General features: G+C 40.5%; 1 protein-coding gene across 1 annotated transcript; it reads right to left on the bottom strand.

Annotated features, from left to right (window-relative positions):
* Nucleotides 1-1353: 1353 nt before the first annotated feature.
* LOC145578886 (disease resistance protein RPS2-like) lies at nucleotides 1354-13785 on the bottom strand. Its single transcript, XM_081636184.1, has 2 exons — nucleotides 11894-13785; nucleotides 1354-2348 (listed from the first exon to the last, which is right to left on the bottom strand). The coding sequence occupies exons 1-2, from the start codon at nucleotides 13585-13587 to the stop codon at nucleotides 1355-1357; spliced, it is 2688 nt and encodes an 895-aa protein (XP_081492310.1). The 5' UTR covers nucleotides 13588-13785; the 3' UTR covers nucleotide 1354.
* Between the last annotated feature and the right edge of the window lie 102 nt (nucleotides 13786-13887).

The following is a 13887-nucleotide window of genomic DNA, read 5'->3' on the forward strand; positions in this document are numbered from 1 at the left end:
TTTAGAGCGTAATTTGATTGTTTAATCCAGCATGGGGTTAGGGAAGGATAATACAGTCAAATCTTGAGAGTGAATTCTTGAGTTAGTTTCCAATAAACAATTGAATAAAAAAAAAAGAGTTATTGGTAGTATGGAATTCCAAAATATATGTATACGAAGAGAAATTTGCAAATTACATACTTGATTTAGGACAAGGCAGATAAAAGCTGAAAGATCATTTTAGGATTACAAGACTAAAATTGGACAATCGTCCTTCGAATGAAAATTAATAGGAAAACAACTTCTTTAAAGATAGGGAAATATAATAAGACATTGTGAATTGTGATGAGATATTCCTAACAAAATTACACATAAATCTTACCTTTATTATACCATACGAATTGTTGATACTCCCTCCGTACCCTTTTATTTGCTCTAAAGGGGTGGAATTACTTTTTTATTTTTAGTTGAATTGAGTTGATGAGAGAGAAAAGTGGCGGGGGTTAGTTGTAGTGATTGTGAGAGAGAAAAGTGACGGGGGTTAGATGTAGTGATTGTGAGAGTAAAGTTGTGATCTTCACAATAAAAAATGGTATGAGACAAATTTAAAGGGACAGATAAAAATAGAAATGGGGCAAATATTTAGGGACAAAAGAAGTCTATTTATTTTAATAAATACAAAGTAATAACGTTTATGAGATGTCTCCACTTTAGGTACGTTGTACTATTGAAGTACAACCTAACATTAAGGAATGAAAAAAAAAAAAAACAAAAAAAAAAAGAAGTAATCCTTACAAATGTTACAATCATACATAGAAAGCATTAATGTATTTTGTGAAATAGTACTACTTTTCTATGAATGCTTGAGTAAGAAAATCTATATGGTATATATATGTTACTCTGCAAATATGTCACATAACAACATAATGAGCATAACAATACCAAACCAGAATGATTATGAAGTAATCATTTGTTGATTATTCTCAACTGCTTCGTTGCTTCTACGTTTATGTGTGTATGAAAAATGCTTGAGAGTGAATGTGATGGAGCTTACCATCTTTCCTAGATGTACTGATTTTGTTGTAACAAGCGATAATACAACGGTGGCACGACAGGCCCAAGCATGAAAATATAAATGGAGTGAAGATAGATTGGATTACAATCTTCAAACTGACTGATAAGTAGTATAAAAATAAGCTGTTTAATATAGCTAATCAAAGTCTGAATTAGCTTTTCCCCGAAGTTATTAGGCAATTGGCCTATATCAAGCAACCTCTGACATGTTGTACTTCTTTATGTTCAGAACAGAATTGCTGTGTTACAAAAAAATCAGTTGATGATGTACAAAAAGTGAAATAACTCTAATGACGCGCAATCAAATTGCTATGAATTGAGGATGTAAGGCAGAGCTAGCAGCAGCATTATCCCATTCCAAATTCTCCCACCATTCCTTGCTGCAGTACACTATCGGAAAATCTGACGAGTTATATGCTGCAGATGGTAGCTTTTTAAGCTGTGGACACACAATCAGAGCAATTGTGTTGAGCACAGGAAAGGATAGTGCTACTTTGGAAATACTCTTCAATCTAGAAAGTCCTCGGAAAGATATAGTCTTAAGACTAAGGAATGGTAGCTCTAATGATCCTCCTGTAACGTCGTTTTCTCCTATTATTTCTTCTATTTCTTCACAGTAGAATACATAGAGTTTCTCAAGCCTTGGGAGTTGAAGGATCCAGGAAACATTCTTCAACTTGGGACAATACCATATATTAATGTAGCGAAGATTTTTGTGACATTTTGGAGATGCAGAGTTCCTCCAGATGGTAGTCAAGTTGGGAAGAGCATGTAAAGTTAAAACTTCCAGGCTTGGAAGCCAATCTTTCCCAGCTTCCGAGCCCAAGTCTATTTCTTTCAAAGTGCAACAGTCATAGATGTTTAGCCGTCTTAATCTCTCTCCGCCACCATAGACAGTTGCTACCATTAGATAGATCAATCCTTCACATCCTTTAATAAAAAGGTACTGAATACAGTCTAATATATTGTAGAAACTAGAAAGCTTTGTCAAGGCAGAGAGTTCTGTCATGGTAATACCGAGAGCAGTTAGGTTCAAATGTTGCAGGTCTTCAAATTTTATCTGCCCTTCACCCTCATCGTGTGACATATCCCATCCTCCATAACTGTAGTATAAATTTAGGACCCTCAGGTTTTTGAGCTGTAAAATTGCCTTTCTTGGAATCTTTCTTAGTGAATGAGTTCGCTGCAAATCCAAGTGCCTCAACTTTGATAAATGGCCTATGTCTTCTGGGAGTGCAGTTAACTTAGTCCTTGACAGATCAAGATAACGTAACTCAACCAATTGACCAATACTGTTCAGGCAAATCTCAACAAGGACATATGAGAATCTGCTAGGTTTGAGGGGTAATAACAATCATACTACCAAAAGCATACTAATTTACTATAAACCATTAATAAAGCAATAGATAAGCAATAAATAAGCAGTAAGTAAGCAAAGTGAATTCAACTATGAAAAGAGAATAAGTTCAGGAATACAATACTGAGCAAGGACAAGCCTCCTTCTTCAGTAGGGGTGAAGCTCCGTAGGCAAAAGTAGAGTGATTCTATTATATTTTGAGTATGTATGCGTACATGAGTGCAGAAAATGCCTAATTACACTTATTTATACCTAGGGATCTCTAGGGTTTACAAATATCTTCAGAATATATTCAAAATGAGGAAGATCTTCTTGATTTATCTTCTTCCCTGTTCTGTAGGTGTATCTTTGGCAAGTATCTATTTGATTGATATCCTTGATGCTACTTTCCTTGTTTGTTCCAATCAAGCCGTTTTGCTTATTTTGCTGAATCATTGATCTTGGACTGATGCCCTAAATGTAATGGGTCGTATTATAATACGGGCCCAACAATTGCCCCTAATTTTTATTTCCAAGTATTGGAAGTGAAAATTACCTAAAGAAAATGCTTAGAAAATATTTTGAAATTCAGAAATTGTTCCAACGGTTAACAAAATAGAAAGTGGTGGTGGTTTTAAGGCAACTTCCTCGATAACTGTGAAGGGTGGTTTATTTCCGTCTTTGGTATTTATTGGGTGTGCAGGCTCTTGTCTAATCACTTCAATTGCTTTGCCCCAATTTCAATTTCCTCAGGTATTTTCTCTCTCCTCTCTATTTGCTCTGTTTTTCACTTTGTGTTTTTTCTCTTGTTTTTGCGATGGATGATCATGTGAGAGTGATGTTTGCTGGGGTGGATGAGGGTGTGAAAAAGCCAAACTTGGTGGCGCAGAACGTCTTTCCTACCAAAGATGTCTATCCTTCCACTATTACGAAGGAGGAGGTTCAGAACATCGCTGCTATTGCGCGATTTCCTGATGGGGTTGTGGTGAAAATTCCATCTTCTAGGGAGAGGGCTGACTGGACTGCTCCTGGTTGGGTGTGTTTCTTTGAGTATCCCTTTGTAATTGGGCATACTTTCCCTTTTTCTGTTCTTGTTCGTCAATTCCTTTTTAGAGTTAGGGTTTCGCCTTGTCAATTACTGCCCCAAACTTGGAGGGTGTTGAGAATTCTGGATTTGCTGAGTGCAAAATTGGGTATAGAACTTGATGTGAGGGACTTGTGTTACCCTTATACTATTAGGACCAGTGGTAAGGGTCGAGTTGGTCTTCGCCTGAAGGATAGTGTTGGTCCTTTGGTGACTGACTTGGAGAAGGCGTTTGACAAGAAGTGGTATCACAAGTTCTTCTTTGTGAGGATTGACTCGTTGGGTGATGATTGTGATTTTTTGATTGACACTGTTGAGGCTGAAGGTATTTTGTTTTCTTATTCCTTTATGTTCTTCTCTCCTTCTTTGTTGATTTGGGCTTATTTGCTTGTTGGTTGCAGTGAGTAAATTGAAGCAGCGCTCTCAGTCTCCATCCTTGATAGACAAGTTGTATGAGTTGAGTGCAGACGAGAGATCTTTCATCAAGTTGACACAGCCTGAAGCAGTTATTCAAATTAAGTCTTTGGACGAATCTGATTCTGAACAGAAAGTTGCCCCAACTATGTCTCAAGGTCTGTTTTCTTTCTTTCTTGTGCGTTTTGATGTTTTGCTATACTAGTAATTTTGTGGATGTGTGGTTGATGCAAATTTGTTTCGCTTTTGTTTGACTCAATTTGTGGGTTTTTAATTTGTTTGAATCAGTTGTATCCTTGCTGAATGTACTTACTTACTGAATACAATTGTTAATCTACTTGATTCAATTTGCATCCTTGCTGTATGTATTTGTTGTGTTTCTTGTTGTGCTACCTTTTGAATTCCTCTGTGTTCCTTGTAGATACATCGAGGTCACTAAGGTCTCATGATCTTCTTAGTTCATCTTCCATCTTAAGTCGTCTCAAGTCTCGCTCGTCCCCCCAGACTTCTGAAACTGTTCCTATCAAGATGGTTGCTCCAAAGGGTGTCCCTCCTCCACCTCCGCCTCGCGCTAGTCTCAAGAGGAAGCTGGAGATTCCTATTGATGTTGATGCTGCTGAGTTTTCTTTTGACTCTCTGGCTCCGCATGTGGATACCTTGTTGTTTCCTTCTTTCAAGGATCGTCAATCCTCGATGACCTTTGCTGACCTTTCACAAGAGGCGGCCGTACAATCCTTCCAGGTATAGTATACTCCGAAATTTTTTTTTTAATAAAATCAATCATTATTGAGCTATGCTTCTTACATTTTATCTTTGCGTTGCAGAGCCTTCAGTCTTGCCTGGGTGTTATAGGCAAGGTGTCAGAATTTACTCGGGTGTATGAGGCTATAAAGAAGGAGCGTGATGCTCTGTCTGATAAGTACAAGGCTGCTACTGAGGCTCTGAAGGCTGAACGGACTAAGCATAGGGACTGCATTGCTGAGCGGGATGGGCTGAAGGGTACCCTGAAGGAAGCTGCTAACGAGGCCATTGATTCTGCTACGTACTACTATGGGAAGGGGCGTCTTGAGATGATGGAGGAGTTCAGCAAGGAAAGCATGAGTCCTGGGATTATGATGGTGATAAGGCTTCCTTCGAGAAGGCGTTTCATGAAGGGACTGCTGCTCCTGGCTCACTGCTGTTAAGCTTTGCCGATGAGGAAGTGAACTCCCCTCATAATGAAGAAGTCAAGGATGCTCCAGAAGTTATGAAGCCTGTTACTGAAGAAGTGGTCCCTGCTGATAACATGGGGGAGAATTAGTTTAACTAGTGCTGCGTCACCTTAAAAAAATGTAAAGCTTTTGAATGATGTTTATGTTTACTGCCTTAGTGTAGTTGGATAATTTGTCTTTTGTGCTACACTTCTGTAGCTGGATAATTTGTTTAATTTTGTTGCAATGCAACTAAGTATTTCTGTCCCTCTTGCTGTGTTGATTTTGTTTCTGTATAGTATGTTGTGATTGTACTGCAGTTGTATTACGATTGTATTACAGTTGTATTATAGTTGTATTATTGCTTACATGTGTTTGCGTGCCTCGTAAGGATAGTAGGTCTGTTCTGTTCAAGAATGACTGATCATCGTTCTGCGGTGAAGGGACTTGTTTCATTCTTGCTCAATAATGTCAGTAATGCTCCTTGCAAAACAGAAGATAGTGAGGGGTGGCCGTGGGTTTCCCCAACGGCCCTCCGATGCCAAAGTCAGTACTCGTAATGATCATAAATCAAATTGACAAAGATTAGGGAGAGATGAGTACCTTTCGTGCTGATTTTGGTTGTTGGAGATTTTTGTGTTTTTGTGTTTTCTTCTTTTTTTTGTATTTTTGCTTGTTTTCCTGTTTTTTTTTAATTTGTTTTTTCTTTTTGTAAATTAAAAGACAAAATTGAAATGACAACTACGTACCTTTCTTCAAAAATGATATAGTTTTAAATGTGCTGCGTTCCAGCTTCGCTGTACATCTTTTCCTTTTGCATTTCTGAGTCTATATGCTCCATTACCTACTACCTTAGTGATCTCATAAGGTCCTTCCCAGTTGGGTGCTAGGTTTCCTGCATTGACTTCCCTGGTGTTTTCGTATACCTTCCTGAGAACCCAATCCTCTAGCTTAAAGACTTTGATTCTGACATTCTTGTTGAAGGATCTTGCTACTTCTTGCTGATATGCTGCCATTATCATTTGTGCGTCTTCCCTGAGTTCCTCCACTGTGTCTAGGTTGTGGATTAGTTCTGCTTGGTTCCTTTCTTCTGTCATTAACCCGTACCTTGCTGTAGGTACTTCTACCTCTGTTGGGATTACTGCTTCACATCCGTACACCAATGAGAAAGGAGTATGACCTGTAACGCCTTTAGGAGTCGTTCTGTCTGCCCACAGTATGTTGGGTAACTCATCTGCCCATTTTCCTTTGGTTCCTTCTAACCTTTTCTTCATGTTGCCTATAAGAACTTTGTTTCTTGATTCTGCCTGTCCGTTTGCCTGTGGGTACCTTGGTGTAGAAGTGATAAGGGAGATGTTCCATTCCTTACAGAACTTGGCGGTTTTGTTGCTGATGAACTGGGATCCATTGTCTGTAATGATCTCTGCTGGTACCCCGAACCTGCTTAGAATGTTTCTTTTTATAAATGAGATGACGTGCTTATCCTTGATTTCCTTGTATGCTTCTGCTTCAATCCATTTGGAGAAATAGTCTGTCATTGCTAAGAAGTACACTCTCTGTCCTAATGACGGGGGTAGCTTTACTATATCCATTCCCCACTTCATGAATGGCCAAGGTGTCAACATTGGGTGTAATTCTTCTGATGGCTTGTGTGTCAAAGGTGCATGTTTTTGGCATGCTAGGCATTTCTTGGCGAACTCTGCTGCGTCCTTTCTCATGCTGGGCCAATAGTATCCCATTCTAAGTGCTCTATTGGCTAGATTCCTTCCTCCGAAATGATTTCCGCATTCTCCGCTGTGTAGGGATTGTAGGACTTGCGGAGCTTCTCTTCCTTCCAGACATCGTAAGAAAGGTCCTGCTGCAGATTTCTTGAAGAGTACATTGCTGATCAGATAATACTTGGAGGCTTTCTGAGCGAATGCTTGAGCTGTTACTTTCCCTGTTGGTTTCGTGTTGCCCAAGAGGTATTCCTTCAAAGGCGTTATCCAGCTATTGTCTTCTTCTTCTGTAAGGCTCGCTTGAATCTCGTAGACGCTCATGGTTGACTCTTTCTCTATGGCTGGTGAGAGTACGTGTACTAGTGGGATAGCTCCAAATTCTTCTGGGTTGATGTTTGATCCCAAGTTTGCCAGTGCGTCTGCTTCGGTGTTCAAGTTTCTGGGTACTTGTTCTATCTTGAATTCCTTGAACTCTTTGATGAGCTTCTTTGTGACTTCTAAGTAAGCTATCATCCTAGTGTCTTTTGCTGCATATTCCCCGTTGATTTGGTTAACCATGAGTAAAGAATCAGAAATTACTTCCAGGTGTTGTATCTTCATGTCCTTTGCAACAGTTAGTCCTGTGATTAGTGCTTCGTACTCAGCTTCATTATTGGTAGCCTTGAAGTTACACCTTATTGCCTGTGCTATCTTGTCTCCCTGGGGTGATGTCAGAACTACTCCTAAGCCTACTTCGCGTATGTTTGCTGCGCCATCTGTATGGAGTATCCATTTCTGCGCAGCTTTTGGTTCCTGTATTGCCAGTACTTCCTTTTGCGCTTCTTCTTCAAGGGTAGGGCTGAAGTCTGCCACAAAGTCTGCCAAGGCTTGTGATTTGACTGCCGTCCTGGGCTCGTACTGTATATCGTACTTGCTCAGATGTAAGGCCCATTTCTCCATCCTTCCTGACATCTCTGGCTTTCTCATGATAGCTCTGATGGGATAGTTGGTTCGTACTTGTATGGAATGGCTCTCGAAGTATGGACGTAACTTTACTGAAGCAGTGAACAAAGCTAAAATGATTTTCTCTAGTGATGCATACCTTGTTTCCGCACTGAGTAGGGTCTTGCTTACGTAGTAAATTGGAAACTGTTCCTTTTCTTCCTCTCTTGTGAGAACTGCACTAACCGTCCCTTCAGATACTGCAAGGTATAACTGGAGTGGCTCTCCTTCTTTGGGTTTGGAGAGAATCAGCGGGTTGGCTAAGTATTCTTTCAGCTTCTGGAATGCTTCATCGTGCTCTTGTTCCCACTTGAATTCCTTGTTCTTTTTCAATACTTCGTAGAAGGCCCTGTTCTTTTCTGAAGACTTTGAGATGAACCTGTTCAGTGCTGCGATTTTTCCTGTTAAGCTTTGTACATCCTTCTTGGATTTTGGTCGCTCTAGGTCTAGGATGGCTTTAACCTGTTCTGGACTGGCTTCTATTCCTCTTTGTGTAACCATGTATCCTAGGAAATTTCCTGATTGTACTCCAAATGTGCACTTTGTGGGATTTAGCTTCATGCCGTATTGTTTCAGGATGGCGAATGCTTCTCTAAGGTCTCTGACGTGATCTTCTGCCTTCTTGGATTTAACTACCATATCGTCTATGTAAACTTCCATTGTGTTTCCAATCTGTTCTTCAAACATCTTGTTTACCAACCTCTGGTACGTTTCCCCTGCATTCTTCAATCCAAAAGGCATCACTTTGTAACAGTATATCCCTTGACTGGTAATGAAGGCGGTTTTCTCTTGATCATCCTTGTGCATGAGGATCTGGTTGTAACCACTGTAGGCGTCCATAAAAGATAGCAACTCGTGTCCTGATGTGGCGTCTACCATGGCATCGATATGAGGTAAAGGGAATGGGTCTTTTGGGCAAGCTTTGTTGATGTCTGTAAAGTCTATGCAGATTCGCCATTTCCCGTTTTTCTTCCTGACTACCACCACGTTGGCGAGCCATTCTGGGTACTTTACTTCTCTGATCTTCCCATTTTTCAGTAGGTTCTGAATTTCTTCATTGATGATCTTGTTCCTTTCTGGCGCAAATTTCCTTCTTTTTTGTTTCACTGGTGTATGCATTGGATTTACGTTTAACTTGTGGGTGATTACTTCTGGGGAAATGCCTTTCATGTCTTCATGGGTCCAAGCAAACACATCTTTCTCTTCTTCTAGGAAATCGTAAATTTGTTGTCTGAGTTCCGCTTTCAGCTCTGATCCTATTCTGACTTTCTGATCTGGATGTATGGGGTTCAACTGGACTTCTGTAGCTTCTTGTTCCTCTGATATGCTCAATTTCTCTTGGCCCAGCTGACCCTCTGATTGCTATGCTGAACTCTTTTCTGCAGATGTTGCTTTCAGTGCTATCTTGTAACATTCTTTAGCCTCCCTAGGATCTCCTCTGATTTCTTGAATTCCCCACCTAGTAGGAAACTTAATGACTTGATGGTATGTAGAAGGGATGGCTTTCATCTCATGTATCCAGGGTCTTCCCAAAATCATGTTGTATGAAGACAGAGTGTCGATTACTAAGAACTTGACTTGTAGGTTGATCCCTTTTGCGTACGTTGCCAGTGTAATCTCCCCACTTGTCTTTTTGGTTTCCCCACTGAATCCTACTAGCATTATTGATTTGTTGACGATATTTTTCTCATCTATGTTCATGTGCTTCAGGGTGTCTAGCATGATGATATTTGCAGAGCTTCCATTGTCAACTAGGATTCGCTTGATCATGCAATTTCCAACCGGGAGTGAGATCACTAGACCGTCATGATGACCTTTGACTGCATCGCTTTCTTCAAACATGATGGGGATGTCTATCTTGGATTTTTCCCTCCTGTCTGGTTGCTCTTTGTTGCTTTCTTTTGCATGTCGCTTTGCTGCCGAGTACATTAAACCGCATACTTCTGACCCTCGAGATATGAAACAGATGGTTTTGACAATTGGAGGTGGAGGTGGAGGACCTCCTTGCTTGGACTCTCTATCCTTCCCTGAAGCCTTAGATCTGTCTGACAAGAGTTCTTTGAGGTAGCCCTTCTTTAGCAAGTATGCAACTTCCTTCCTGAGCGCGACACATTCATCGGTAGTGTGACCGATATCTGAATGGAAATCACACCATCTGGATGGATCTTTCTTCTCCCCAGGTCTATCACTCTTTCTAGGCCATTGTACAGTATCTCCCATCTTGTTTAAGGTCCTTATTACTCCTGCAGGGTTGACATTGAAGCAATACTCATGTAATTTGGGTGGAAGTTCAGGATCTTCCCTCCAATCAGAAAACTCTCTTTCGACAGCGTTGACTGATCCCTCATCAAAGCGTGAACGCTGATACGGCTTGAATCGATGATCTCTCCTGGGAAAGTTATTGTTCCTTCTTGACGGACGATATTCATCCTTTCTGAGCTCTGGAGTCTTTCTTGCATATGCATCTTCTTCAAATCTGACTTGGGCCATTGCTTTAGCTTGTACATCTTCAAAGGTTGTACAGGGATACTTGGTCAATTCCTTGTAGAGCTCGCTATGGTCTAGCAACCCTCTTCTGAACGCTTCAATTGTTGTAGGAGCATCGCACTTGTGTATCCCAATCTTTTCCCTGTTGAACCTGTTGAGATAATCCCTCAAGGACTCGCCGTGTCTCAGCACAACACGGTATAAATCTGATGACTACTTCTCTATTTTCCTGCTGCTGGCGAACTGGACCTTGAATAGGTTTACCATTCCTGCAAAAGATCGAATTGTCCCATTATCTAAATTAATGAACCAAGTTAAAGCTGGACCTGATAATGTGGCTCCAAAGCCTTTGCACATGATAGCCTCTCTGATGTCTCTAGGGATTGAGCTTGTCATCATCTTCTGTTTGTAGAGGGACACGTGCTCATCAGGGTCTGTTGTTCCATCATACATGGCCATGTTGGGTGTGCTGAACCTCTTTGGCACTTCTACCATGGCGATCTCTTCTGAGAAAGGAGACTCTATATAGCCATCTGACGCATCTTCCTCCATGGGCTTTGGCATTCCAGGGATCTTGGCGATCTTGGCCTCGATTGCTTTGAGGTACTCTTTGACTACTTTCTCTATCTTTCCCTCCTCAGATCCTTCTTGGCTATTCTGCTTAGGGGTTCCTGCATTCAAAGAGTCTAGATCTAGGGCTGTTTCCCTAGTGTTAGATCCTTTTTCCCCGTTAGGGGTATGAAAAGTACCTGACATATCAAGCTGCATGGCTATACTTTCAGTGTTCTTTCTGGTGTTGACGGTTTTAGAAGCGACTGATTGTATTTGGCTACGGAGGGCTTCATTTTGTTTGGTGAGACTGGTAAGTTTGGCTTCGGTTTGAACCTTTTGGGCCAACAGTGTTTCAATCTGGCTCTTTTGTTGGTCTAAGGTTTGACGGAATGCGTTCATTCCCTCATTGATTTCAGCCATGGTAAAGGGTACTTGGTGCCCAGACATGGTGTTTGTATTGATTTTCTGGCGAATTGGTAGGTTAATTGATTATCAGCCCCACGGTGGGCGCCAAATTGTTTAGGCAAATCTCAACAAGGACATATGAGAATCTGCTAGGTTTGAGGGGTAATAACAATCATACTACCAAAAGCATACTAATTTACTATAAACCATTAATAAAGCAATAGATAAGAAATAAATAAGCAGTAAGTAAGCAAAGTGAATTCAACTATGAAAAGAGAATAAGTTCAGGAATACAATACTGAGCAAGGACAAGCCTCCTTCTTCAGTAGGGGTGAAGCTCCGTAGGCAAAAGTAGAGTGATTCTATTATATTTTGAGTATGTATGCGTACATGAGTGCAGAAAATGCCTAATTACACTTATTTATACCTAGGGATCTCTAGGGTTTACAAATATCTTCAGAATATATTCAAAATGAGGAAGATCTTCTTGATTTATCTTCTTCCCTGTTCTGTAGGTGTATCTTTGGCAAGTATCTATTTGATTGATATCCTTGATGCTACTTTCCTTGTTTGTTCCAATCAAGCCGTTTTGCTTATTTTGCTGAATCATTGATCTTGGACTGATGCCCTAAATGTAATGGGTCTTATTATAATACGGGCCCAACAAATACTTGCAGGGATTTCTTTGATACTTGTTACTGATAAGTCCAGCACCTTAAGGACCGGCATATAATGGAAAAAGTCATTAGAGATTTTGCTTAAACTACGATTCCAATGAAGCAACAAGGATGATAAATTAAGGCAAACAGGCCCGGCTGTAAGCATGGTTATCTCATTACCCAACAAGGAGATCTTCTCAGCCACTTTCCACTTTTTAACATCTGGTAATTCTGCTAATCCGCTACGACCTTGCACTACAACCCTCTCCTTGTTCTTTCCCTCATATGATGCTATCCATACAGCAAAGCTTCGGACAATTTCATGCATTTTTATCTGGGTTTCATCTTCACCGCTTTCTAGCAAACATGCAACCTTCAAAGAACCAATAACAGCATGTCCCTTATTATGGAGACTGTCTTCATTTGAGCCATCTAAATATCCTTCTCCAGTCCAATAATCTATGAGTTGTTCTTTCTCAAGAGGATAGTCACCAGGAAATAACGCACAATACAAAAAGCACATCTTCAAAGTATCATCCAGTAAATTTTCATAACTAAACTTCAATATTGTAAAAACATCTTGCATACCTTGCAATTCTGATGGGGCATTGTCCAGTGCTTCGATTGCATACTTCCATTCCTCCTCCGTCTTCCTGTTGGCCATGGCCCTTCCTATAGTGATAAGAGCAAGTGGCAGACCCCCGCATCTCTTGACAATGGCTTCAGCATAAGGCTTTAAATCAGAGTTGTTGATTATATCTGTCCGATTCGCTTTCTCACAAAAGAGGCACCACGAATGCTCCTCGTTCAAGAAGTCAACCTTCAGCTTCGTATTTGCATCCATATCACTGCAAACATCCATAGAGCGAGTTGTGAATACCACTTTGCATCTGTTTGTCTTGTCAGGCAAAGATATCCCTATATTTTCAAGATCAAGACTTTGCCACAAATCATCAAGCAGGAGCAAGAACTTAATCCTCCTCAGGAAGCTGTATATCCTTGAAGTTAGCTGCTCTTGGCTTTCGGCTGCATCAAAAGACAAACCCAACCTTGAGATAAGAGCGCGTTGTATCCTTTCCAGGCTAAAATCCTTGGAGACTGTAACCCAAATCACTGCCTCAAATTCATCAGTCCTTGATATATACTCATTATTGATCTCTTTTAACAGCGTCGTCTTCCCTACTCCTCCTATTCCGTAAATTCCAATCATTCCAGCTTCATCATCTGCAATGATTTGGACTGCCATCTCCAGAGCTGAATTCAAGCCTACAGTTGGCACCCATGGTATAGGGTCAATCTGCGCCGAACCTTGCACAAGAACATCCATAGTTATCTTTTTAGTGATCAGCTCACTAATTTCTGCTTCCTTCTGCAGGACTTTTTTGCTGAGCCTGTACCTTGATCTGCAACTCGGTTGCCTACAACATATTAACTGCTTTATAGGCTGTGCAAGAATCAAATTTGCCTCAGCTTCCGCCTTTTCTACTCTTTCCAGCCATCCTTTGATCTGTTTAGTGCTCATCAATCCCTGGAACTCAGCTCGTTCAGTCTCCCTCTTCAAGTCATCCCTTGTATCCTTCAGCTCTTCAAGTTTTTCCACCATTCCCTGGATTCTCTGATGGAAATTCTTATAATGATTTACCCTTTTCGCTATTGAGGTATATACACTGTCAGTAAAGCTAACCAAAGGAGTCAGGAGACTTTCCATTTCTAGACTTTATTATCAGAAATCAAAAATGAAATGAAGAGTAATAATATCAGTCAATCTTCTATTCCTATTGAATAGTTAATCTCATGCCCACCTTAGGAAAGTAATATCATGATATTTGTGAAAGAGTTTCTACAATTATTGATGATATCAGTGTTCCTAACATTGACTTTGACTTGGTGTCTTGATGATTATAATGCTCTCAACCTCTACTCGTTAATAGTCACTGTTAACTTACTTAGCTATCGAGCTTGGAAAGCACGTAGAAGGCTCTAAGCCTCTAAGAAACATACAGTGTCC

The sequence above is a fragment of the Chenopodium album genome, chromosome 14 (assembly GCF_948465745.1).
Source record: "Chenopodium album chromosome 14, dcCheAlbu1.1, whole genome shotgun sequence".
In the NCBI taxonomy this organism is placed as follows: Eukaryota; Viridiplantae; Streptophyta; class Magnoliopsida; order Caryophyllales; family Amaranthaceae; genus Chenopodium; species Chenopodium album.

What these genes read in the sequence shown, in the direction of transcription:
- LOC145578886 (XM_081636184.1), bottom strand. Translation starts at nt 13,587, where the DNA reads ATGGAAAGTCTCCTGACTCCTTTGGTTAGCTTTACTGACAGTGTATAT. An exon ending in AGTATCAAAGAAATCCCTGC is followed by an intron (nt 2,349 to 11,893) that starts AAGTATTTGTTG and finishes GATTTGCCTGAA; the next exon opens with CAGTATTGGTCAATTGGTTG.